We start from the raw sequence: 25,618 nt of genomic DNA, 5'->3' as shown, positions 1-25,618 counted from the left end.
GGCCAAGTACGGCGCTCTGGGAGCGCCAGAGTGAACCAGTCTCCGGCCCCACCCAGGGCTGCAAAAGGCTTTGGTCTTTGGACCTCCACCTCTCAGTGGCCCTGAATACAGCAGGCAGCCAGGCACCAGACAGATCCCTCGGCCGCGCCTCACAACGTTCCCTAAGTGTCCTTTGTCACTGTAATTAAAACAAAAGAAAGGCTAAGCCGAAACCCGGTCCGACGAGGGCCCTCTCTCTGTTCTCCCGCCCCTGTTCCCCTTTAAGTGGAGTTCTGAAGCCTCTTTTAAGCTAGGGAGCGAGGGAATCCCTCTCGCACCACGTCACCCTAACCAAGGAAACCCGCACTCACGTCCTGCAACGCAAATGACCATCTTTGGCAAAGTGCGCCAATGGAACAGACCAAAGCGAGCACGGGGGGAAGGGGTGGGGGTGAGGGTGGGGGTGGGGAGAAGTGCCAGAAATCCACTCCGGTGCGTTCCACTCCAGGAGGGGGAGAGAGAAGCTCCCACTCGGGGCGTGCCCTGTCCCCTTTTCAGCCCCTTTCCCCAGTCTCTACGCCCCCCGCCATCTCTTTCCTTCTTTCCTCATTCCAGGGTATCGGACTGGTGTCAAGTGCCCTTTAGCTGAGGAGGGGATAGAAAAAAAAGAAGCCTCTTCTTTCTTCCTCCTCTCTCTTCCTCCCTCCCCTTTCTTCCCCTCCCTTCCCCTACCCGCCCGCTCCACCCCGCAAGGTGGGGTTTGGTGAGCTGCGGGTTGACGTGAGTGAAAGATCCACATGGTACAAGGGGCTGGATAATAAAGAGTGTGGAGTTGAACTAATGCCATTGCACTGAGTCATCCCAGGCAAGCAGAGCTCTGGGGCTTGGAGCGCTCCATCGGGAGAGAGCTAAAGAGAAAGAGACCCACAGAGACGGGGATAGGGCGAGGCAAGGAGGGGGAATTGCAGTTGCAACCAGGAAAGAGAAAGATAGAAAAGGAGAGAAGGAGAGAGAGAGAGAGAGAGAAAAAAAAAAAAAAAAAAAAGAGCCCCACCGCCACCTCTCGCGTGCCGGAGAGAGGGCAGGGAAAGCAGTGTCAGGATTCCTAATTAAAGGAGAGCGCCGCTCTACTCTAAAAGGCAAGAGGGCTCCGCTCGCTCTTTCTTGGGCTTGACACTCCGCAGCCGCGAGGATTCGGGCAGGAGGGACCAAGCTTTGCTCGGTGCCCATTCAAAGGAAAAAGATTTTCCCTCCCTTAGAGTGGTGTTCGAGGGGAGCCTTCGGGCTAGTGGAGAAGGTTTTTGGTTTTGGCTTTTTGTTTTTCAAAGCATTTTTTTTTTCAGATTATTATCTTTTTGTCAAGTGTCAGCGCCTCTCTGAAACTCGGGCGGCTATTCGATCCACAGGAAGTTTATTCTCAACCTTTTTTTTAAAGGAGGAAATAGCCGCAGAAGTTTCTTAAAGCGAGCTTTTTCAGCTGAATGTCTAAGACTCCCACTGACGGGGCTCACTAGTTTGTTGTCTAGGCTTATTTTTTCTCTTTATTCTCCCTGCCTCATTTTTCTTTGCGGACATCGATTCCGTTCCTCTTCCACTAGGTTTCAGGTTCCCCCCGCCCCCAACTACCCGCTCTCGGGTTGAGAAGGGGAGGGCGAGTGGGAGGGCCCGAAGGGAGGGTCGGACTTTGGGGAGAGAGAGAGAGAGAGAGAGAAAGGGCCAGGCGGCCAGCTGGTGCCGGGCAGAAGTTCTGAGCGCGCCACTCCGGGACTCAGCGCAGTCGACTTCTCGCTTCTTCGTCCCCCCCCCAGGAGCGTTTGGAAGCACTCGGCCTGGGGGTGGGGGGTGGGAAGGGTTTAAAAATACTGAGACTACCGGGAGAGGAGATCGTCAGGGGCAAGAGCGCTCCAGCAAGTGCGAGGCGGGGAGGAGGAGAAGGAGGAGGAGGAGGAAGAAGAAGAGGGTGGGGGAAAACAAACACCCTGTTTCCTCTCGGGCTCCCACCGCGGATCATGTACCAGGATTATCCCGGGAACTTTGACACCTCGTCCCGGGGCAGCAGCGGCTCTCCAGCGCACGCCGAGTCTTATTCCAGCGGCGGCGGCGGTGGCCAGCAGGTAAGCAGGACTACGTGCTGGCTTCCTGGATGCACCTGGCGGGGATCGAGATCTTCCTTTTCCTCTTTCCCTCCCTTCCCTCTCCCAAAAAGCCTTTTTTTTTTTTTTTTAAACTACCTTTCTTTTTTCTCTTTGGGCAAAGAACCGCAACCGAAAGCGTTGCTCAGGGTCTCGTTTCTTCGAACCTTTCCTATTTCCTTGCCTTCCCCCCTCCCCCCGGGAAAATAGAGGGAGCTTGTAGATGTGAAATGCTGACAATGACTTCCCACCTACTCCATCATCCCAACTCTTTCCTCAGATGGAATTATATGCTTCTCCAAGACCCCATCCCTTTACATAAAATATAGTCATCCCAGGGCTAGCCTGCTGGCTTCTTGGTGTTTTTCCCTTCCTTTACTCCCAGAATCCCCATAGATGGACAGGAAAGGCTGGAAAACATCCACCTTCCCCAGAAACCATTGCTTGATACCCATGGTATGAAATCTTTGATACCTTCCCCTCCCCCCCCCCCCATTCACCATACTGTAGAGAGATCTTCTGACTAAAGAGGTCGGGCTTGGAATATTCTCTGAACTACCTCTAGTTGGGGAGCAGCACACCATAGAGGAAAGAGTGGGGGATTGGGAGCTGGGTTCAAATCCCAGGTTGCACTTTGTGGTTTTGTGACATGGGACAGGTAACTTTATTATTCTGGGTCTCATTTTCAGATTTACATCTGAATGACAAGATGGGACTAGATAATCCGGATGACTCCTTCTAGTTTTTGATATCGGGGTTCTATTCGGTTATATGCCTAGGTGAGTGAGGGTAAATGGTTAGAGGTCCAGGACATGGCAGGAGTGAAAGGCTCATCATCAAAGTCTGACCCATGCTCTACTAACTAGCCTTTCCCTAAGGCAGTTTTTGCCAAAGGGATTCAGTACCTACCTGCCCACTTTTGGAGGGGTCCACCCTCACCTTCAGCCTCTCTCACTTCTCACCTTCTCTGTAGAGACTTCTCCATTCCAGAAAAGACCTGGCAGTGGATCTTTTTGTGTGCAACAAAGCTTTATTGAAGAGAGAATGGAGAGAAAAGTAGGGGAAAGGAGCTGTTGTGGCAGAGTGCTCTCTGGTTTTTGGGTGGTACTTGAAGCTGAAAAAGCAAGTCGGTATATTTTTTAAAGTAGCTCAATTAGTTTGAAATCAGAACAATTGTGTATATGGAGCTGTGCTTGCCTATAAAAACCAGAAAGATAGTGGTAGAGAGGGGGCCCCATGAGGTATTATCATCTTCACACAGACCTTTACATGTATGGGCTTGTCTTATGTATTGCATTAACTCAAGAGGCCCACCAAAATCCAGAGTAGCCTCTACTTCCCTAGGTTTATGTTTCTGAAGAGTTGCAGGCTACAGGTCAGAAGTTGCCATCCAAACCACTTTCTGATTTGAGATCTATCTGTCTATCTATCTGGAAGGAGTTGTAGAAAACAATTTAGAAAGAGGGTTGAGAGAACTCTATCTTGGATTTGGGGGAGAAGAGGGGAAACACAAGTTTTTTTATTCCTATAAAAGAATATTTTATTACAAAGTGATATTCAGAATCAGTAATATTCCATTCCTTAGTAGACCTATCCTTAGATCTCTAATTCTACTTCTCCCCTTTGAAAACAACAGCCAACACTGCCCCTCTCCCCTCACACTCCTTCCCTAGATTGTATAGTATTCTGAATGTGAGCACTCAATTGTTTTATTTAAGTCCAATAAAATTAACCAGATTTCACTGGAAAGAAATACATAGATTTATATCTTTGTCAAAAAGGTGCCACTGATTTCACACCCATTTCTACTGCTGGATTGTAATCATTTGTTCTCTCTGCCTTCCGTCCTCTCCCCTCAATCTTAAATTCACTCAGCTCTAGAGCAGACCACCTTGAAATCCTATCCATTTGACTTTTTCTTATTTCTTATCTATCTGCTTTTTTTGTCATTTGAGTGGGAAACAGTCATTTTCAGTGTTACAGTCACTTTGCTGAAACTTATTTCTGACCTAGTTGGGATGGAATAAGAAGTTGGGGAAGTTAAAGAATCATTCCTAGTTGGTTAATGTGTGTCACTGAGGCCTTGGAGCCCACAATATTAATTGAAGCAATGGCTTACTGTGGATCAGAATTCAACAGGGAAACAGCAATAGGAAGGAGGAAGAGAAATGACTCCAGCCGAGCATAATGGAGACTCATTAGCAAAACAGCAAGCAAGTGTTGGCTAATTCCTAGCATGCTGCAACACATGAAGGTTTTGCAATTGATAATAACCTGGTATACTGCTTCTCTCATATGGCCTGCCAGTTTTGCTCAGCCATCCGAAGTCTGAGGCGCCTTTCAAACTAGAGAGATTTTCAAGGTAATTCGGGCATTAGACAAGCACTGGAGCCACCCTCTCCTTTTATAGTTCTGGAGGATTTGTATGTTCTTTCTTTTTCCTTTTTAATTTTTTAATTTTTTTTTATTTTTGGTCTGGTCATTCGGGTTTTTTCCATCATGGTTGCAGCTTCTGTGCAAAACTGTATTGAAGTTAGGGAGTGGTTGTTGGTCTGGCCTTAGTTACTTCACAAGTAGGTGCTAGGGCCCTTTCAGAGACACAGGCTGGCAAGGCTCAAGGTAAATGACTCTAGGCCAGAGAGCCCGCCATCACTTTATTTCCCCTAGTTTCCTTTAGTCTGGGACATGAATGGTGGGAAGAGGATGGACAACTGCCCCCTTTCTAGAAGTCTTAACAGACCAGATCAACTGAATTGGGTGGTTCCTTTCCAATTAAATCTCCTCCCGCCCCCCAAGCCACATTTTCCTAGTCCCTTGCTTCTTGGAGATCAAACCTTCCTGGTAGCACAAACATGTTGCCCTAACAAAATAGCAATCCTTTTCCACCCATCTCCTTCAAAGGGCTTAGGCTGACTTAGCACAGGACCATGCGGCAGAGTGACATTTTTTCCAGAGAACTTTTTTTTTTTTTTTTTTTAAAGCTTTTAGTCTTGAATGTGGCTGGAACTTGAAGCATGAAAAATATTTCCTGCTCCAATTCATGGTTTTATTCCCAAAGATTGCTTGTCTGTGATTCTTTGTCTCTCTCCCCACTCCCCAAGTTTTCTTCATATATATATATATATTTTTTTTTTTTAGGAGATTTTTTTTTCTTCTTCTCCCTTTCCTAGGAAAACACCTCCCAGATCTGTATGCCTTCTCTGCCTCTCTTCTCAACACTTACGGTCTCTGGGAGGGAGCATTACGCAATCTAGCCAGTTACACAAACATAGGTTATTTCATAACTTGTTTTCATCAGCTGAGCCCCTCTTTATTAAAACACACACACATAAAAGACAACAAAAACAAAAAGCCAGAACTTTTCCAAGGTTGACCATTTCTCAGATAACCTGGGATAATAAATCAAGGGCACCAGAATTCTGTTTTTCTATCAAGGAATACTAGAATCAGTCTCCTGCCTTCTCCTCCTCCCCTTCAGCCTCCCCAGCCCATGCTTGCACGCACACACACAATATTCTCTGGGAGTGAACTTTACCAACAGTACCAGGCTGGGACATTCCTAAGTTCAAACAACTTTACCAGAAATGACTGAGATTCCCAAGACATCTCCAGCCGTACTTCTTGAGTGCCCCCTAGGGGGCACTCTTAAGAATGTCCCCAGAATTGTCTTCCTTGGAATCCCAAGCTTTAACTGGACTTTTAGTCTTCTTGTGGTCTGGTTTTTAGAGGGAGATAAATACTAATATGCTTAATCTGTCCTTAATTGGGAAACTGTTTTCTCTTTGAACTGTATCTCCTAATGAGAAAGGTATTCATTAGTTTGAATGCACCTGGTTGGAGCAGAGATGGTTTTCTCTTTTGGGTTACCAAAATGCATATGGGTGCTATTATTCATTTTCCTTGGTTACTCTCCTAATGACACTTAAATAGGAACATAGAAATTTCCCCCCATGAATATGGTGGTGGAGGTGCAGTGTTTGTACTTTGATCAGAAAGATGTTATAAATCAGTATCTGATAACAATGTTGTCGAAGGGACTGGGGCTGTTCCTGTTGATTCTTGGTGGGAATCAGCTTTACTTTACCCAATATAAATAGATGTTTTGGTTCCTCCCGCTCCTCTCAGAACATAAATGTAACTGTCTAGAAATGGATGAGTGAGGCTTTGGGTCTCCAGACAGAAATCCTAATTATTTTGCATTACTTGACTTCCCTCCTGTTGAACACCATCTTACTGGTGTAAAACGCTTTTCAACGTGGCAGATCAGAGCTTTGACTTCCTGATGTGGTGCCGGAGTAGCCCCTTTGGGGAGGCCGTACCCTTAGGCCACTGATGCCGTCTTGTTTCATGCAACATGGATGATCTCCATGGGATGGCGTGGGGGGCGTGCAGGAGAAGGGGAGCAGCAGTCAGTCTTAGCCTCTGAGGGTGGATTTTGTCTTTGATCAGGGTCTCCAACCTTTGGAAGCTGGTGAAGAAGGAGAGTGTTCAAGATATAACAGACAGTCTCTTGTCAAAAACGAACTACGGTTAGAAAAATGATAGAACCAAGCAGTAGTAACAAGCAGAGATAAATGTATATTCTCTTTAGGAGATAGCCTCTTCTAGTGGAAAGGGCTCTAGGGTTGGAGTCAGAGGAACTTGGGTTCAAATCCCAGCTTTATCACTTAATACATGTGTACCCTTGGCCACATTTAATTTTTCTGGATCTCAGTTTCCTGGATTGTTAAAATGTGGGAGTTGGACTAATTGACCTCTAAAATCCTGTTCAACTCTAAGTCAACCATCCTACTTTAAAGATAGTGCTCATTTGCATGTGTACATGCTAATTCTAGTGGAATGTTAGCTCCTGAAGGGTAGGTACTGTATGTTATTTATCTCTGTTTTGCCCCTTATCCCTTGGACATAGATGGTACCTAACAAATGCTTGTCTTGATAATCTTGCCATATACATTTTGTGTGTGATGGCAGTAACCATACATTCGTAACCCTATACTGCTTTGACTGAGTGGCAATTTTAATTTGTTGGGTTTGGAGAGAAAAAATACAGTATACAGATTTTCTTGGTCCTCCCTGCTGTTTGCCAGACCTACATACAACGTGGCAGGATTTGCCACTGTGCTCAAAAAAGAAAAAAAGATGGATATTTGTCAGTTTAAAAATGTAACCGTTTTAGGATCAGTGAGACAGAGTGGATGCTTAGTTAATGCTTGTTGATTTGATTTGAGTAGAGAACATAGTCTCAGCTCTGCCCTAGCCCAAGCTCAGTGCCTTCTCTAAATGATAGGGAATTCAATCACTCAATACTAGGCTTTGTTTTTAGAAAGACCTCTATCCAAAGCGTCTTCCTGTGGTTTTCTTTTTACAGAAGCTTTGAGAAGAAGGAACCCTAAATATTCACATCATCACAACGATCATTAACTTACTCAAAAACTCTTCTAAGTGATTCCTAGGTTTAAGTCTAATATTAGGATCCTCCTTCCTTTTTTTAAACATCAAATAATTTCTTACTCTCCTCAAATGGTGATAGAAAAATGGAATATAAGGGAAAGAATATGAGTGTGATTTGGGGCAACTTCCCCTCACTTTGTTTCTTCATATGTCAAATGAAGGAGTTGAACTGGATGACTTTTAAGCTACCTGACAACTCTTAAGTCAATGATTCTATGATTTTTCATTCTGATAGTTATGCATGGAATTAATTTGCCACTAAATATGTCACCCAGAATTTCTTAGATATTTTTTCATTTTTCTTGCTTTGTTAAAAATAAAGTCCCCGAAAAAGTTCTGGATAAATCTAGACTTAAATGTTTTCTAGTTACCTTTCTTTCCCTCAACTGGCAAATTATACAGAGCAAGTAGACAAAATTCTATCCATTCATCCCTGACAGAATAAAAGCTGCTTGAGGACAGAAACTATTTTATTTTTGTCTCTGGGTCCCAGGAAGAAGTAACTCTCAAATTCTTATATCCAAGAAGGAGGCAAAGACCTAGATTCAAATCCTGATTCTGCGTTTGCTATTATTTGTGTGATCTTGAGCAAATTAATTCACTTTTCTAAGCCTCAGTTTCTTGATCTGTAAAATGAAGAAGGATTGGATTAGATGTGTCTTATCTCTTCCAACATTCAGATTCATGTTTTTATAATTTTAAATGATTGTAGATTTTTTTCTTTTTTTTATGCCTTTCCAAGATGGCAAAGAATACAAAGGAAATCAATTATATTGCAGTAGAAAATATTTAAAGTCCACACATTTCAATTTTAAAATTTGCAGAGGGAAGATGGAATAGCTTTTCCTAAGATCAGAAGGTTTGCTTGTTTTAAATTGTAGGATAATGTAATTCAATTTTATTTAATATAAATTTAATAAAGTACCTGCTATGTGTCAGGCACTGTACTAGGTAACTGGGATTCAAAGACAAAAATGAAACAATCTCTGTCTCAAGAAGCTTATGTTTCATTGAGGAGAAGAGATTGGTGTAAGACAAAATATAATTCCCTGTGAGATGAATGGAAGTTCTTCAGATAGGTGAAAATCCAATGGAGGATTGAGATATAGGGTAGGACATTTCAATCATTTAATCAATAAGCCTTTATTAAATAACTTATATGTAGGGTATTGTGCTAAATGCTAGGGACTCAGAGAAAAAAAATCACATAGACCCTGTCCTCAAACAGTTTTTATTCTATCAGGGATGAATGGACAGAATTTCATCTATCTATTATGTATAATTTGTCAGTTGAGGGAAAGAAAGATAACTAGAAACTTGTTCAAGGACTTTTTTTTTTTTAAACAAAGCAAGGAAAATGAAAAGATACCTGAGGAATTCATCCTTATCCTTCAGAATTGTATACTTACTTTACCTCATTCATCTTCTATGAAGATAGAGGTTTATTCTGACCACCTTAGGAAGCTGGAGAAGAATCCATGGGAGAGGAAACACAATACCCAATCCTGTAACATCAGGAGAAGACTGGGAGCTTTGCTAAGAAAACACTCAGGGACATTGTGGCATTAGTGGGAAGAAGTCTGTTCCTCACTCAGATTTATATCCTAGCTCTGCTACTTACTACCTATGTGATTTAAGGCAAATCTATATCCTAGGGTCTCAGTGTTTTCATCTATAAAAAGAGGTTGGATTAAATGACCTTTAGAGGTCATTTAGCTCCAAACTTATAAGCTTATGATCCAGAGATTTCTGACTTTTTTTTTTCCCTTTCTATATTTTTTTCCCTTGGTGGGGGAGGGGAGGTGTGTGTTGGCAGTCTGATGAAACCTATGGACTCCTCAGAGCAATGTTTTAAGTGCATAAATGAAGTACATATGAGTACAAAGGAAATCAATTATATTAAAGTACAAATTTTTTAAAAAAGACTCCACAACCCCAATTTTAGAATCCTATTTGAAAGAATGCCATTCCAATTACAAAATGCCAAAAAATGGGGTTGGAACAAGACCGGCTGCCTTGGATTTCCATTTCTGGTGCCATTTTTGACCAGCTTAGGTGACTTTATCTGAAATAGGTCATTTGTTTATTTCAAATAGGATTTCAAATTCTAAACCTTTGTCAATACTTAAATAAGATGTTAAAGGCATTCGCTGTTTAAAGCAAACTCACAATTTGGAATTAAATTGACTACTGAGATACTGAATTCCAGATCTTAGAATCCCTCAGGCTCCCTAATTGGCAAGGAACTCAGAAGTCCAATCCATAGCTGATCAGGAGAGCGAGCGGTCATTCAGCTTCTTCTTCTTAAAGGCTTTTTAGTCACCTGGAAGCACACTGGAAAACAGCTGTAGTTGTTAGGAAGTTCTTTCAGACTGGACAAATCTAATCTCTTTCACATGACAGTCCTTCCTTCAGATACTTAGAGATAGCTATCAAGTCTGCCTTCCTGTGGCTGTGGGGGAAAGGAGGGGGAGGGAAAGGAGGAGGAAGAGGAGGAGGAGGAAGAAGAAGAAAGAAAGAGAGAGAGAGAGAGAGACAGAGACAGAGACAGACAGAGACAGAGAAACAGAGGGATAGAGAGACAGAGAGAAGAAGCAGAGAGAGACAGAAGAGACAGAGAGGCAGAGAGAAGAGATAGAGAGAAAGAAGGACAAAAAGGGCTGAGGATGGGGAGACTGAGAGAGAGAGCTACAAATATCCATGGTAGTAAGTAGTGTGTGTTCTCAGAAACGTAGTTTTCCCCAAGGCTCAGACTTGCTCTTCATCTTTTGGACTGCAGTGACCTGTCTGGTTGCTTCACTGTACATCCTCAGGTGCTGACAATAGGCCCAGTGATGTCATTTTCATACACGGGTTGGGTGGAGGTGGAGGTGGGTCTGAGCCCAGTATTTTCAGCCAACACCCTGCCGGGATGTCTTTTAGATACTGGTCTATTCAGGAGTTTAGTAAGGCCTCTGGAGCCTGAAGATGAAACAGCAATGGGTCTTTTGACCAATGAATGCTTTAATTTCCTCCATTTGGTCTAAAGTCTTAAGAAACTTAGGGAAAGGAACCAGGACAACATGGCTTTTGGGGTACACAAAAGCTTGTTTTTTCTTTCTTTATTTTTTGCTTGTTTCTGAGGATATGGTTTCTCCAAAATTTCACAGGGCCTTAATAGATACTCCCTTATCTTTTTCTGGGACTTCTACCCCCTGGAAACTGCCAAGGTATCCCAACAGTATGTTGCCTTGTGTATAGCACTTCACACAGTGCCCAAAACATAGTAGGTACTTAATATGTGTATTGACTGACTGTTGCAAATGATTTAATCTTTGAGCTGGAAGATGACACATGTCTGGGCACAAATGGCACAGTAGAGTTCCCCGGCACCCCCAAGTCTGCCCAAATGAGGGTCTCCACGCAGTCGAAGGCATCCCCAGAAACCAGTTCAAGTGAAATCAGCTCAATTCAACAAACATTCATTAAGTGCCTCTGATGTGCCAGGCACTGTGCTAACCACTGAGGGTACAAAGACAGAAATAAGATCCTTCTGCATTTATAGTTGCAGCACTTAGAACATGTTCTTGTCAGTTCCACTATTTTACTCATTCAGGTTCCTTTCCCACTATAGCATTTCCCATTAATGTAGCATGATGCCTTAGCACGTAGAAGAAATTTAATAAATGCTTTTTACAAATGTTGCATGTGAAGGACCAGGAGCCTTCCTTAAGTGTACTGTTTTGGGGATGCATGATTTATTCTCAGTGTGACATTATTGACCTAATTCTAGGGTCATGTTTGCACAGAGGGATGCCAGGATCATTTCAGGGACCACAAACTGCCAATCTCACCACTTTTCTCCTGCATCATCGTAACTTCCTGAATAATGCTTTCAGAGCTGGGACATGGCACATCTGCCAGACCTAATTTAGACTTTTGTGTGTCTCCCAGAAAGGCTCCTCAGAGACAAAAGCATTCTTTATCAGGGCCCCAGGCCCCTCTGGGGATGGGACATGGCTTTTCTTGCAGTTCTGTGCCAGGGTGTTATCCAGATGGATTTACCTCCTGTCTGAAACAAGGTGTACAAGCATTTCAGAGGCCCTCATTACCTACAACCTTGTTTTTACTGCTGGCTTGTTTTGTCTAGACAGGACCAATTGCTGTAAGGAATCTGGCGAACGAGATCTCTGGAATACATTTAGTAGACCTGCTGTCTACAAAGCAAACTAAAGTGCCAGCAGCAAGTTTAGCCAAGCTTTTCTTGGGGGCTTTTTGCCTCTTAGTCTCTGTTGTCCAACCCCTGTTTTTTTCCAGTAGTTCAGTGTATGAACCTGGGAGTTTCCTTCATAAGAAAGTGGAGTACACTTTGCATTCCTCAAAACTTATTGTTCCCCTGAGCTCAAGAGGGCTCAGATCAAATTATAGAACCACTTATCTTCAGAGGGCTCCAAACCAAGATTTCTGTGCTCACTGAGGACCCCAAGTTAAAAGTAGGGAAATAGAATGTAAATTTGGGGCATTTCCTCTAAAAGGAGAAAGAGAAAGCAGTTTTCCCAAGAGTTGTTTGCTTTGTGACATAAAAACACAAATGACTACTGATGCAATTTTGGGCAAGTCTCCGCTGAGCCTCAGTTTCTTCATCTTCTGTAAATTGAAAGGGTTGGAGGAAATGACCTCTGGGATTCCTTTCAGCTCTTATGAGCTTAAGAAGGATAGAACTGTGGGTGCTCTAAGTTGAACATAGTCACACACATTCATAGACTCACTCACTCATTCCCCCCAAACATGACCTCTTCCCACTGGCTTAGCTGTTCTCTCTGTGGAGCATAATATGCACTTGGCTTCCTGCCTTTTCTTTTCCTTCTTTCCAGGCAGATCCCTTCCAGATTCAGCTTGTGTCATCCCCTACATGTAGTCCTTGATTTCCTCAGTGATGGGTGCCTTCCCTGCTGCTTGAAACTGCTTTATTTTGTACATATTTTGCACATATTTATATTTAGTTCTATATGCATTATTATGTAAGCTCCTTGAGGACAGGAACTGTTGTATTTTTAGTTTGAAAACCTGGTGTCTAGCATTTAGTAGACAATATAGATAATTGAATAAGTCATCTCAAATCTAGTCATTGTTGCCCTTGAAAGTACAATTCAAAATCCATCACAGGGGCAGTGTTTCTTATAGAATGCTAAAAGAGGGGGTCCTTGGAGCAGCCACATTCTACTCAAAGACATCTAGTTTATAGAATCATTCTTTGGAAATAGAAGGACTTTTAGACTATACACCAACTCCCTGGAGCCAGAATAGTTAAATGGCTTGCCCAAGGTAGCAAGTAGCACAGGAAGATTTACATAGAGGTCCTCTGACTCCAAAGCCATTGCTCTTCCCTCTAAATCATATTGGTTATCTTCACTAAGGCAGGATTTAGATCCTTGTCTTCCTGAGTTCAGCATTCCTGTGTCTGCTATGTCACTAGCTGCCTCAAGGTTAGCACTCTTTAAGCCTTATAGTTCCTTGTTTTAAAATGAAAACATTCTGTCCCCACTTGCCATCTCCAAGATCCCCATTTCCATTGAAGGAACCCAAGAAGAGTTGATGGATGATTTTTAGGGCTCTATGAGAGGAGTTGTAGTGGTAGGTGATTCTGTACCTCTGGCCATACCAGAAGTGTGCTCTCTCTCTCTCTGTCTCTCTTTCTCTCTTTCTGTCTGTCTCTGTCTGTCTGTCTGTCTGTCTGTCTCTCTCTGTCTCTCTTCTCTCTCTCTTTGTTTTTCTCGGTGTCTCTGTCTCTCTCTCTCCCTGTGTGTGTCTTTGTCTCTGTCTCTCTCTCTCTATCTCTCTTTCAAGGATGCCATGGTCACCAGTGAATTATTGAGTCCTGACATGGGTCATCTAGCTAAAAGAACAGATATTTCCAAGTTGTGGTCTGTCTCAATCCAACCCAGGAAAGCTATGAAGATCTTTGGTAGGGTCAGGCTAACTGCCAGAGTAAGCTGATATAATGACAGAGCAGGATGTCGGACTGTGGGTGTGTTATATTCTGTTTCTCCCCCAGGTGAATTGGTTAATCAATGAGCATGTATTATGTACTTACTATATTCATGGCAGTGCATTGTATATGGAGGAGACACTGGCAAAGATGAAATAATTTCTTCCTTCTTCAAGCTTAATTCTATAGGTTAGAAATACACAGAGATTTTGGTGGAAACCCTAGGAGTGTGTGGTTTTCTGGTTATTCTTCATCTCTAAAGGCTAGAATCTTTGGGGCTCTGGGCCTCTGCTCCCTGACTAGAAGATACCAGGGTTCCATGAGACGATTTCTGAGATCACTTCTGGTTCTAAATTCTATGATACTGTAATTTCTCCTTTTACAGCTGTATCTCTGAAGGTTGTTGACTTTTTCCTGTAATTGGGAGCTATGTTGTTTCCCTTATTTTTAAAATAGATTTCTTCAAAAAGTATACTACACACAAAAAAAGCTTTACAATGTGATCTGGCAGGGGTAGGATAGAGACAAAAAGTACTCTTCCAAACATTCTGGAATAATGAATTTGTATTTCTTTCTGAGTCCCCAGGAAATTTTTTAAGACTGTAAATTGCTAATTTGTATCAGTAGAAAGATTTTCCCACACTGAGAGTTTCCTACACTAATGAAATCATAGATTTTAATTTTTTATTGTCAACTGCATTTCTTGGAGGATGAAATAGGAGACAAAGAGCATTTTATACCTATAAAGTCTCTCAAGAAAAAGACTCTCCCAAATAACCCCCAAGAGGATGGAGAGATAGATGGATGCCTGGATAGATTGGATGCATGAAAAGAAGGATACATATACTCTGGTAGAGCAGAGTAGTATGGAGGCTGAAATGGAAAGAGCTGCCTGTTTGCATCCTTAGGGGCCCCAGGCCCCTCTCCTGCAATGCTAATCGGTCTGTTCTGAAGGCTTCTCTTATTGATCATTGGCCACAGAGTCCCTGCACCTGGGGGAGTGATTGACAGCTGTGAATCCAGAATGAACACCCAGGCAGGAGGCCCTTCTGCTGAATACCACGACAGCTTGCATGGGTGAGGTGCAGAGAGTGCCTGGTTGTGTGCATACTGATGGGCTGCTGCATCTATTTTAAAAGTCAGCTTTGGATGTGTTGACAGCCTTATTTCTCCGTCACATTCCTATAGTTGGGCTGCAGGCTGGGATGGAAAGACTCGTGCCCGGAAGGCTTCCTTTGCGTCATGGGTGCAGCAGACTTTGTCTGAGGCCCCTGGGTCAGTCCCTCTTTGGTCCAGCCGCCTCCCGGCTCTTTCCTCTTGCTACCTTTGCTCAGATTAGCTTCTCATCTCGATTCATTGTGGTGTCTCTCTTTTTTCTTTCCCTCAGAAATTCCGGGTAGATATGCCAGGATCTGGCAGTGCCTTCATCCCCACCATCAATGCCATTACCACTAGTCAGGACCTCCAGTGGATGGTGCAGCCCACAGTCATCACCTCCATGTCGAATCCGTACACCCGCTCCCACCCCTACAGCCCGCTGCCGGGCTTAGCCTCCGTCCCAGGACACATGACGCTGGCCAGGCCCGGGGTCATCAAAACCATCGGCACCACCGTGGGCAGGAGGAGGAGAGATGAACAGGTAAGGCTCGGGATCTACCCCGCAAGGGCGCGTGGGAGACCACGGCAGGGCAGGCATTTCTTTGCAGAACTGGAGAAGGGGGCGGTGAGGGGCGCAATTTACTGGCAAGTTCTTGCCCAGGAGGGAGAATTATAGAATCAGGAAAATTTGGGTTTGAATCCAGCCTCCGACATTCATTAGCTAATCCAGTTAACAAGTCGTTTCATTTCAAATCCAGCTGTGTAAATTGGAGCAAAATGGATATTATTGTTATTATCATGCATCTTAATTTCTTGGAACATGAGGCAGAAGAGGAGCACTTTATACTTATGAAGTTGTCAGTCGTGTCTTTGATAAAATGGACAGAGCACTAGCTCTGGAGGCGGAGAACTTTGGTTTAAATTCTATTTTTGAGGCATCCTGGATAATCTTCCTGGGCTTTATGTTTCTCATTTATAAAATCAAGGGATTAGATTAGATGGCCTCTGGAGTCTTAATATCATACTTGGTGAAGGAGGAGACCCAAATCATTAATTTTACAGTTGGGGAAACTGAGACCTGAGGAAATCATTTGCTTGCACAAGGTCACCCAGATTGTCATTGTCAGAGGTGGTATGTGGAGGGCAAAGCCCTGTGGTATCTCCACGCCCCTGGAGGATCCAGGAAATGGTTTCTATTGAGCATTTATGGAGCTCTTATAGAACTTTCAAAGTGTGTGTCAGGAAGTTTTATGAGCTGCTTTCTAAATATCCTTATGAATAGGGTTAGCATCAAGTTTTCCATGTTGCAAAGGAAAAGGAGGCACAGGCTGGGGGTAACACATTGTTTACTAGGGTCCCGAGTTGAATCTGGCACTGTGACCAGTGGCTGAAAGGGGACTGAGAAGTCATCTGGTCTGAATTCCTGCATTTTATGGGTCCACTGAGGGGAAATGACTTTCCTGATGAGACACAGGTAGTGTTAGAGTAGGGATTTGATCTTTGCCCCCCTGATTTCTCACCCAGTACTTTTTCTACTGCTGAATTTTCTAATAAGAAAATATAATAGAGAAGAGTTCTGACTATAAAGTTAGACAATCTAGATTCAAATTTCACATTTGCTATTTACTACCCTTTTGAGTTAGTCACTTACTCTCAAGGGGACTCAGTTTCCCCATCTGTAAAATGATGCCTTTGGACTAGCTAGTCTCTGAGTTACCTTTTAGCTCTGAAGATAAAATGTTATGATCAAAGAAAAAAATTCTTTTCAATTCAATTAATGCCAGAGATAGGATGGCGTAGTGGATAGTATTAGATTTTGCAACAGGTTTAGAATCAATCCTCCCATTAGTTGTATGTGACTCTAAGCAACTCAGTCTTTCTGAGCTCCAGTTTTCTCATTTCTAAAAGGGGGCTAAAAGCTACCTCACAGGGTCATTGTGAAGACCAAATAAGAAAATGTATATAAAAGGAAGTAAGGAAACAAGCATTTATTAAGTGCCTACTCTGTGTTAGTCCGGGGCCATCTCTAGCCTTCTTGACCTATACCTGGCCACCGGATGCAGCAGATGGCTCTGGAGGGGAAAATGAGGCAAGTGACTTTGCAAAGCCCTCCCTCACTTAAATGCAATTCATTTATATATCATGATATCACCTCTCTGATGTCATGGTCCTCTTTGAGAACAAAGGACAAACAACAGCTACGTGCTAGGTACTGGACTAAGTGCTTTACAAATTTTTTTTTGATGCTTAGGAGAGGTAGGTGCTGTTATGATACCCATATTAAAGTTGTGGAAACTGAGGCAGAAAGCCAGTGACACACAGCTAGTAAGTGTCAGTTCTTTCTGACTCCAGGCCCCATGCTCTATTTACTGTGATAATTAGTTGCTCCTGAAATGCTTTGCCAACTTTAAAGCAGTATACAACTATGAGGGAATATTCTTTTCTAATAAATATTTCTTAAGCACTGATAATGTGTTGTCGATGTTAGATGCTAGAGATATGAAGACAAAAATGAAACGGTGGCTATGCTCAGGAAGCTTATATTCTTTGAGGGAAATATAACATTTTTATTGTTTTGGAATTCTGGTCTTCTTAACTCCAAACCCAGAACTCTATCTGCTCAGCCACCTAAAATAATATTTACCTGAATAAGTAACTGCAAATTAATTAGGAGGGAGAGGGAGATGGAGGAAGAGAGAGAAAGAAGGAGAGGGAGAAAGAGAGAGAGACAGAGACAGAGATAGAGAGAAGGAGGGAGGAAAGAGAGAGAGGAGGGAGAGGAAAGGAGAGAGGGAGATGGATGAAAGGAGAGAGACGCGCATCCAGAGAAGGTGATATCTGAACTAAACCCTGAAGGAAGAAAGAGATCCTTGAAGGTAGAGATGAAGTGAAGATTCCTTCCAGGCACAGGACCAGCAGGCCAAGGCAGTCATCCACACCTGGCTTACCAGTACAGCTTCTTGAGATGCCTACTCTACTTGTCCTCTTAGAGGAGGAGCAGCTCCAGGTCCTTTTTTATCCTGAGCAGCTTATGAATCTGTCCTTTCATTGAAAGGGGAATAGTGTTCACCCGGCCATTATCATTGATAGTTTCAATATTGTTTGGAGTTATAGAGCTTGTTTCTCCCAAGAGACCAGCATTTTCCTAGGGCACCATATATGTATCTCAACAAGTTATGGAGAAAGCAGCTAGACAGTGCAGTGATTAGAATGCAAGGAGTCAAGAAGGTGAATTTTCCTGAATTCAAATCTGGCCTCAGACACTTAACTAGCTGTGTTAAGTCACTTAACCCTGTTTATCTCAGTTTCCTCATTGATAAAATGAGCTGGAAAAGGAAATGGCTAATTACTCTAGTATCTTTGCAAAGAAGATCCCCAAAGACATATTTTAGAATGGACATTCCTAAAAGGGTAATTAGGATGGTCAAGGATCTCAAGATTAGGTTTTATGAGGACTTGTTTGAAAAAACTGACAGGGATTGAGGGAAAAGGTGAGAAGAACTTGACTGGGGTGTGGGACTTGGTACATGATAGCTGTGTTTGTAGTGGGGGAAAAAAACTATAGACTTGTTGGCTCAAAAATTGAAGCAAAGAGGAGAAATTCTAATGAAGGAAGTGTTAATTTAGTGGAAGTAAATTAGAGCTAGCTGTTAGAGATATCCAAAAGTAGGATAGGTGGGTTTGAGAAGTAGTGTGTTTCCCTTCACTTTTGGAGGTAGTGAGTTCTTCCTTATTAAAGGTCTTAATCAAAGTATTGGATGAAAATTTCTTAGGGATGTGGTAGGCAGGGATCCTTGTTCAAATTATACTTTGTGGCCTTAGATCCTTTTGAGCTTAGATTTTCTGTATTTCTGTAATCTGTCCAATCCCTTCATTTTATTTTAAAAAATTATTGATGGTTTTTAAGAAACACTAGTCATTTTCCAATATACCCTTCTCACATTGAACTGTCTCTTGTAACAAAGGGGAATAGATAGCAAAAAGTGGCAGTGTATGTACCTTTTTGTATGTGTAGTCCATCAACTCTACTGAAAGGGCTTGTATTCTCTCAGACCAAGAATCAACCATTTCATTTTACTGATGAAGTATCCTGGAGTGAGAGGGAAGACACAGAGACACAGAGAAACAGACACAAAGACAAAGAGGCAGACAGAAAGATACACAGGGAGACAGAAACACAGAGATTGAAACAGAAAGAGAAACAGAGACAGAGACAAACACACCAAGACAGAGAGACAGACAGACAGAGAGGGGAAAAACTGAAAGATTAAGTCATTTACTTAATGTCACACAAAACTGATTAGTGGCAAACGTGGGAATCATCTGAATTCAGATCTACCACCTAGACTGCTAATCTTCTGTATCAAACTGTGAATATCTGCAGGTCCTCCCGGCAATGGCTGTATGACAGGAGCTTCTCCTTGTGCTGCTTTGCTACTGTTCCTTCTCCAAAAAGCTAAAATTTCTTTATTATTAAGTAGGGTCAAATGTTGTGCTGGAACTGAGAGACTTCAAGCAGAGCTGGAAAACCCCCAAAGCCCAAAAGGGAAAGAAAAAGGGAAGATGGAAGTCATTCCATGAGAATGATGTCAGGGGAGCCCTCAACTAATTTGGAACACTGTCTATTGTAGTGATTAACCACTGTGCAAGTCAGACAGGGCAGCTAATATTAATCAGACTTCATTCACTAAGTGCCCTGATGTTTCCAATGAGGTCTCTTGTAATTGAGCCATCCTTCAGGATCAGCAGTCATAATAATGTCTCCTATTAATGTGCTTTTCTCCATGAACCTCAAAAGATTTTACAGCCGTTGGTGAGCCGGACTCTCCCAGGACATAAATGACCCCAGGGGTGAGTCAGGCACCCTGGGAGAGGCATTGACTCTTTGGGGCTGCAAGGAACCACGGCGGGAAGATGCTGAATGGCATCCATTTCCTCTCTATGAGTGATGTCTAACTCACACTAATACCCCAGGACAATCTGGCTGGAGGTTTTTATTTGTTTGTGAGAGAAGGAAAGGAACAAGAGACATTTTCTGATGATCCATCATGAACTTGGAACTCAGAACCATCATTTTTCAAGAAGAACAGAAATATCATTGAACTGGTAGGCAGGAGACCTGGGCTGTGGTCCCAGATCTGTCCTAACTAGGTGGTGACACTGGACAATTCTCCTCACTTATTGGAGCCTCAGTTTCCTCATGTGTTAAGTGAAGGGATTGTTTTCTTTCATCCAGCAAGAATTTGTTGAGTATTTGGTAGGTTCCAGGTGCCAGAGATACAAAGTCAAAAGCAAAGTGTTCAAGGAGCTTGAATGTTAGGTTGTGATAGGTGATCACTTCACAGCTTTGTAATTCTATTTTAGGATCAAAGATTTGGACCAGGAAGGGTTCTAGAGGCCATATAGACCCAACTCCTCATTTTACAAAAGAGGCTTAGAAAGATTAAATGATTATTCAGGTTCACCCATATGATGTTCAGTCTGAAGTGGGATTTGAACCCAAGTTCCCTGGATTCTCCAGAATCTTCTATTTTATCTATTTTTCTGTTCTGTCCTGTCCTGTCCTGTTCTGTCCTATCCTGACCTGTCCTATTCTGTTCTGTCCTGTCCTGTCCTATCCTATCCTGTCCTGTTCTGTCCTTCCTGTCCTGTCCTGTCCTGTTCTGTCCTGTCTTGTCCTGTCCTGTTCTGTCCTGTCTTGTCCTGTCCTGTTCTATCTTGTCCTAGCCTGTCCTCTTTCTTATCTTGTTCTGCCCTGTCCTATTTTATTTTGTCCTGTCCTGTCCCATCCTATCCTCTCCTATCCTATCCTATCCTATCCTATCTTATCCTATCCTATCCGATGTTATCCTGTCCTGTTCCGTCCTGTCCTGTCTTGTCCTATCTGATGCTAACTTGTCATGTCTGCCCTTTCCCATACTCTTTTCCATTTCCTTGTAACTCATAAGGCTTTCTTGCCTCAAAGAAAATATTTCTTTCACTAGACTCAGTTTCATGAAAGGGGATCCACAGCAAAGGAAAGCTCTGTCTTAGAGCTGAGTCTCTCTTTCTCTAAAGCATGACAAACACCTGGAGGAAATGGATAAGTCAGCTTCATTATCAAAATCCCCAGATCCTCATGCTGGCATCATGGGAGGAATGTTGACTCTGAAGCCAGAAGACCTGAGTTCAAATTCATTTCTACCATTTATTTTCTAGAATATCTTTCTCTAACTTGCAGTTTATTTGGTTGGGTTAAAGTTCCTTCCAGTTCTCTGGCTAGTGTCCTGTGATCCTATTACCTGGGGGGAGGAACGCTTTAGCAGAAGATGGGCCTAGCACCTGCTTGTGTTCCAAGAGCTTGTCTTCCAGAGGCCTGGGGCTCTGAGGGAAGGGTGCGTGCAGTGTGTGGGTGGGTAGGGCTCTAGTGCTGACACACACACGCTCTGTTGATCTCATGTTCCCTGGATACTTCCCATGTTGACAGTTCCCACAACTTGCCATATACCTCCCAAGACTGGGATTTGGGAAGGGGAGGGCGGAGAGCTTGGGAGCAGGCATGGAGACCTCTGGGCCAAACTTTTTCTAGGATCTAGGGATGTGGGGAAGGGAAGAACTGAAATAGTGGTGAAGATGCTACCAATGCTGGACCTACGTGGGGCTTGAATTTGAGCATTTCAAGGGTGTATTATGTTGTTTACTAACCCAGATGGCAACTTCTCTCTTACTTAGTAGGTGGTCTCTGACACTTGGTATGGTAAAAAATTAAAACCTCGTCCTACATCCAGTCTGGTGACAAGCCTTTCTAAGCTTAGCTCGGATGGTGCTCAAATAACACATAAAAGAACATGGTACCTACTCATGATAATAAAAATAATAGTAATAATTTGTTTAGGACCCGACCTATGATTTCACTGGGACAGGGAACTCCCAAGAATTCCTACTGCACAACAATACATCCCAACAGTTCTGTAGTTAATGGTCTCAGAGAGGCCTCAAGAGTTTGAATGATTTGCTCAGGATCTCATGGCCAGTGTTGGAGGTAGGATTTGAACCTGTTTTCCTGCCTCTATTCACAATGCCATGATCCTTTTCTAATCCTAATAGTAATCATCCATGTGTATGTGTCATATATATGTGTGTGTGTGTGTGTGTGTGTGTGTATGGATATATGTCATAGATATAATATGGATACTTGTGTATCCATGATTTCATTTAATACCATACTCAAAGAAGTAGGCATTTACAAGAACCTGAAGAGGTGAACAGCTCTGAGTCTTTTTTTAGGAAGCTTCAGGACAACCCATGGTAGGGTCATGTCTCTATGTGACCTAATGTCGACACTTTGTGCCTTCTGTACAATACCTAAATGCTGCTACTAAGCTTGTTTCACCTGGTCCTCCTAAAATTCACCAATCTCAAAGAAAACAGGTTTGAAACCGTGGTGATTCTAGCCCAAACTCAAGTATCAGAGGGGTTATTCTTTTAGGTGATAAGAATTCTATTGTAACTTTAACCCAGTTCCATGCCATCATATGCCATCATGACAGAATCTCAGGGGTAGAAGGGACTTCAGAGTTCACCCAATCCATCTAGAAAAGCATATAGTAAGTGCCTGCTATGGACCAAGCACTGTCCTAAATGCTGGGGACACAAAGTCAAAAATGTTCCTTCCCTCAAGGAGCTTATTTAATCCTCTATTGTAGAGGAGCAATGTCCATTAGTAACTATATGTTGAATAAATACCAAATCTGCTAGGTAGTTTAGAGACAGGGTACCAGCAGCTGGATGGATCTGGAAAGACTTCCTATAGTCAGTAGTGAGTTTGAATCTGCAAGGAAGTGAGACAAAGGTATGGTAGGAGAGCCTTGATAAATATGGAAGATGGTCAGTGTAAAGCATGGAGAAAGGAGATGTAGAGTATTGTGGGAAGAAGAAAAAAAGGAGAAATTTGAACTGAGGGCAGACCTTAGAGTTTGGAGAACTCTAAAGATCAGAGAGAAGAGTTTTATTTTTAATTCAGTCCTTCCCTTGAGGAAAATTACATTGACAGCTTCATGGAAGATGGATAGGAGAGAGGAGGGGCATCCATTAAGGGTTGTTAGAATGCTCCAGGTGAGAGATGATGCAGGCTTGTATTAAGATGTGGCTATGTCCATTGAGAGAGGGGAGAAGAAGAACAAATCTTGTGAAGATAGAATCAACAAGATCTGGTAGCTGATTGGGTGTGTAGGATAACAGGTTATAGAATAACACTGAGGTTGTGAACCCGAGAGACCAGAAGAATGATGGCTGGGGGAATATTCCATATGGTCATACCACATAGGGAAAAAACCCCAACTGGGAGTTAGACCTGGTTTGAAGCTTTGCTCTACACTAATTGTGTCATTTGACTTAACTTGGCCCAGTGTCTTTGTCTATAAAATAGGGATAATAAGACTTGACTGATAGGGCTGGAGTGACCTCAGATAAGAAGCCTTTTATAGGAAATTTTAAAGTGCTCTATACACAGAGGAGGCAGTGAAGTACAATGGAAAGAGCTTTGGTTTGGAAGTCAGAGGATTTGAACTCATATCCTATAACTTGTTGACTAAGTGACTATAAGCAGGTTCCTTTGCTTTTCTGGGTCTCAGTCTTCTCATCTGTACAAAGAAGGGGAGGATTGGATTAGAAAACTAAAGTTCCTTCTACATACATCTATGAGCCTCTGATCTGGTGTATGTAAGACATTATAACTATTATTATTTTTATTATGATCATTTTTGTTAGACATTGGAAGTTTATTTGGAGAAGCTCATCATCAGATCGCCGGCTACGGGATGAATTTTTTGCTTTAAAATTTTTGCTACTTTGACAGAAGCAAAAGTATAAGTAGAGAGTAGGAGTTGGAGCAGAACTTAGCCATAGCAAACTTTTAGTCAAAGTTTGTTGTTATTGTTCATTCATTTCAATCATGTTTGATTCTTGGTGACCCCGTTTGGTGTTTTCTTGGCAAAGATACTGGAGTGGTTTGTTATTTCCTTCTCCAGCTCATTTTACAAATAAGAAAACTGAGGCAAACAAGTTTTAAGTGCCTTGCCCAGGTCATGCAGCCAGTAAAGATCTGAGATTGGATTTGAACTTAGGTATCCTGCCTCCAGGCCTGGTGCCCTACCCACTGCACCTGTAGGTAGACAGCTAAAGAGTCAAATCAGAAAGCATCCCCATGTCTGAGGAGGCTTCAATGGACGAGGGATCCCCGGTGCTTCTGGGGGACATTAGTATTGTCTTTTCTCTCCTCCTCACACTGTGTGTTTTACTCTTCATCTTCCTCTGTACCCCCCAAAGTGCCTTTATGTGCAGGCAGTGACCTCACTTTTTTTGAGTGCTGGGTTTTTGAGGGTCTCCACCTGAGTGAGGATTTTAAGATCGTACACATGGGTCATATGCTGAGCAGTAGAATGTACGCTTCTGGTGAAGAGAAGCAGAATTGTCTTTGTCTTTCATTCTTCATGTGCAGTTCTTGGCACATAGCAGAAGCTCATTAAATGTCTGCTAAATTGAATTTGTTGTATGGGATCATCAGGTTTAGTTAGTTGGCTAGGTCCTTTGATGCACTGGAGGATCTTGTTGAAGAGGACCCTGGAATGAAGAATTCAGACAGTTGTGGGGACACAGCTTTTTCTATTTTTGTTCTCCTTAACTATCTGGGAATTGAGCCTTGAGCCAGATGTTCCATTTAGCAAGGTCACTCAGTCAACAGACATTTATAAAGAAACAAATATATGCAAAACCCTGTACTGGGTACATTCTGGGAATACAAAGTCAAAACGAATTCCCTGTACACAAGGAGCTTATATTCTTGATAAAATCAACAACAAAAGAGGTGTTGAATGCTTTTATGTTTAGATCACAGTCATTTCTATAAATGTTCCTCTTCCCTTCTCCCATCAAACCTTTTGCCATAATGAAGAAAAACAGTTTTGAGTGTCTGACAGCATATACATGATTCTGCTTCTGTGGTCCACCCACTTCTTTTTGGAAAGTGGAAGGATGATACATTAGCTGTCTAAGAAGTCAATGGAATGGCTGTCAGAATGGATGCTATCCTACATCCTTTGACTCCAGCTGCTTCCTAGGGTGGGCAACAGTCTCACACATCCAGTGCCCAGTGAAGATGATTCAGGCTTTCACTTTAGAGATCACTGAGTTGTGGCAATATTCCTTGAAAGTAACATCCCCAACAGGGCCTGGCACTTTTGCAGAGCGTTTTACTCAGTGAGTATTTGTTGATTAAGATAATACATGCAAAGCAGTTTGTCATCTTTAAAGAAGTATGTAAATGTCAGCTATTATTAGTATTACCATTATTATTATTATTATTATGTTAATGAAAATTTGTTGTTTAATCATGTCCCACTCTTTATAACCACATTGGCGGTTTTTTTTTGACAGAGGCTGAAGTGGTTGGCCATTTCCTTCTCTAGTTCATTTCACAAATGGGGAAACTGAGGCAAGCCAAGTTGAGTGACTTGCCCAGAGTCTTACAGCTAGAAAGTGTCTGAGGTTAGATTTGCCAGCCTGTTGCTCTATCCACTTCATCACCTTAACACTCCAGGATCATTAATCTGTGTGCAGTAACTGAATCATAGATCTAGAGCCCATTACCTCTGATTCCAGACCCAAAGCTCTTTCCCCACTCTTCCACATAGCATCATTGGAATTGGATCATTCATTTCCAGGACTTCCTTCCAGTGCCAGGTGAAGGTCTAAGGAAGGTTTAAGTGTTGGTAGCATCACAAGATCCCTCTGACTGTCCCAATACATCATCCTGAACCCCACTTGTACCGGGAGAGACTCCTGTTGTTCTTGCTTCTCCAGGAGCTCCAGGGCTGGGTTCCTCATCTGCCAAATGGGGATAATGAATCCAGGGATGACATAGGTGCTGGGAGGGATAATTAGTTAAAGTTTGGAAGAAGCTGCTTTATATAGGTGGGGTCAGGCCAGGCAAGGAGTGGAAATCTTTCCAGTG

General features: G+C 42.7%; 1 protein-coding gene across 2 annotated transcripts in view; it reads left to right on the top strand.

The window, feature by feature from the left end:
• The first annotated feature begins 749 nt into the window (after positions 1 to 749).
• Positions 750 to 25,618, top strand: part of FOSL2 (FOS like 2, AP-1 transcription factor subunit) — a 35,429-nt gene continuing 10,560 nt past the window's right edge. The window contains exons 1-2 of one of the 2 annotated variants that reach the window (XM_051976224.1): positions 750 to 2,093; positions 14,918 to 15,169. In XM_051976224.1, the coding sequence (XP_051832184.1) occupies positions 1,989 to 2,093; positions 14,918 to 15,169 (357 nt within the window). In that variant the 5' untranslated portion in view covers positions 750 to 1,988. Of the gene's footprint in view, positions 2,094 to 14,695; positions 14,806 to 14,917; positions 15,170 to 25,618 lie in introns of those variants that run through there. The other variant, XM_051976225.1, reaches the window with a different exon arrangement.

This window comes from Antechinus flavipes, chromosome 2, assembly GCF_016432865.1.
Source record: "Antechinus flavipes isolate AdamAnt ecotype Samford, QLD, Australia chromosome 2, AdamAnt_v2, whole genome shotgun sequence".
NCBI classification, from domain to species: Eukaryota; Metazoa; Chordata; class Mammalia; order Dasyuromorphia; family Dasyuridae; genus Antechinus; species Antechinus flavipes.
The sequence above is the reverse complement of the archived record's forward strand: the minus strand, read 5'-3'. Positions and strand labels throughout refer to the sequence as shown.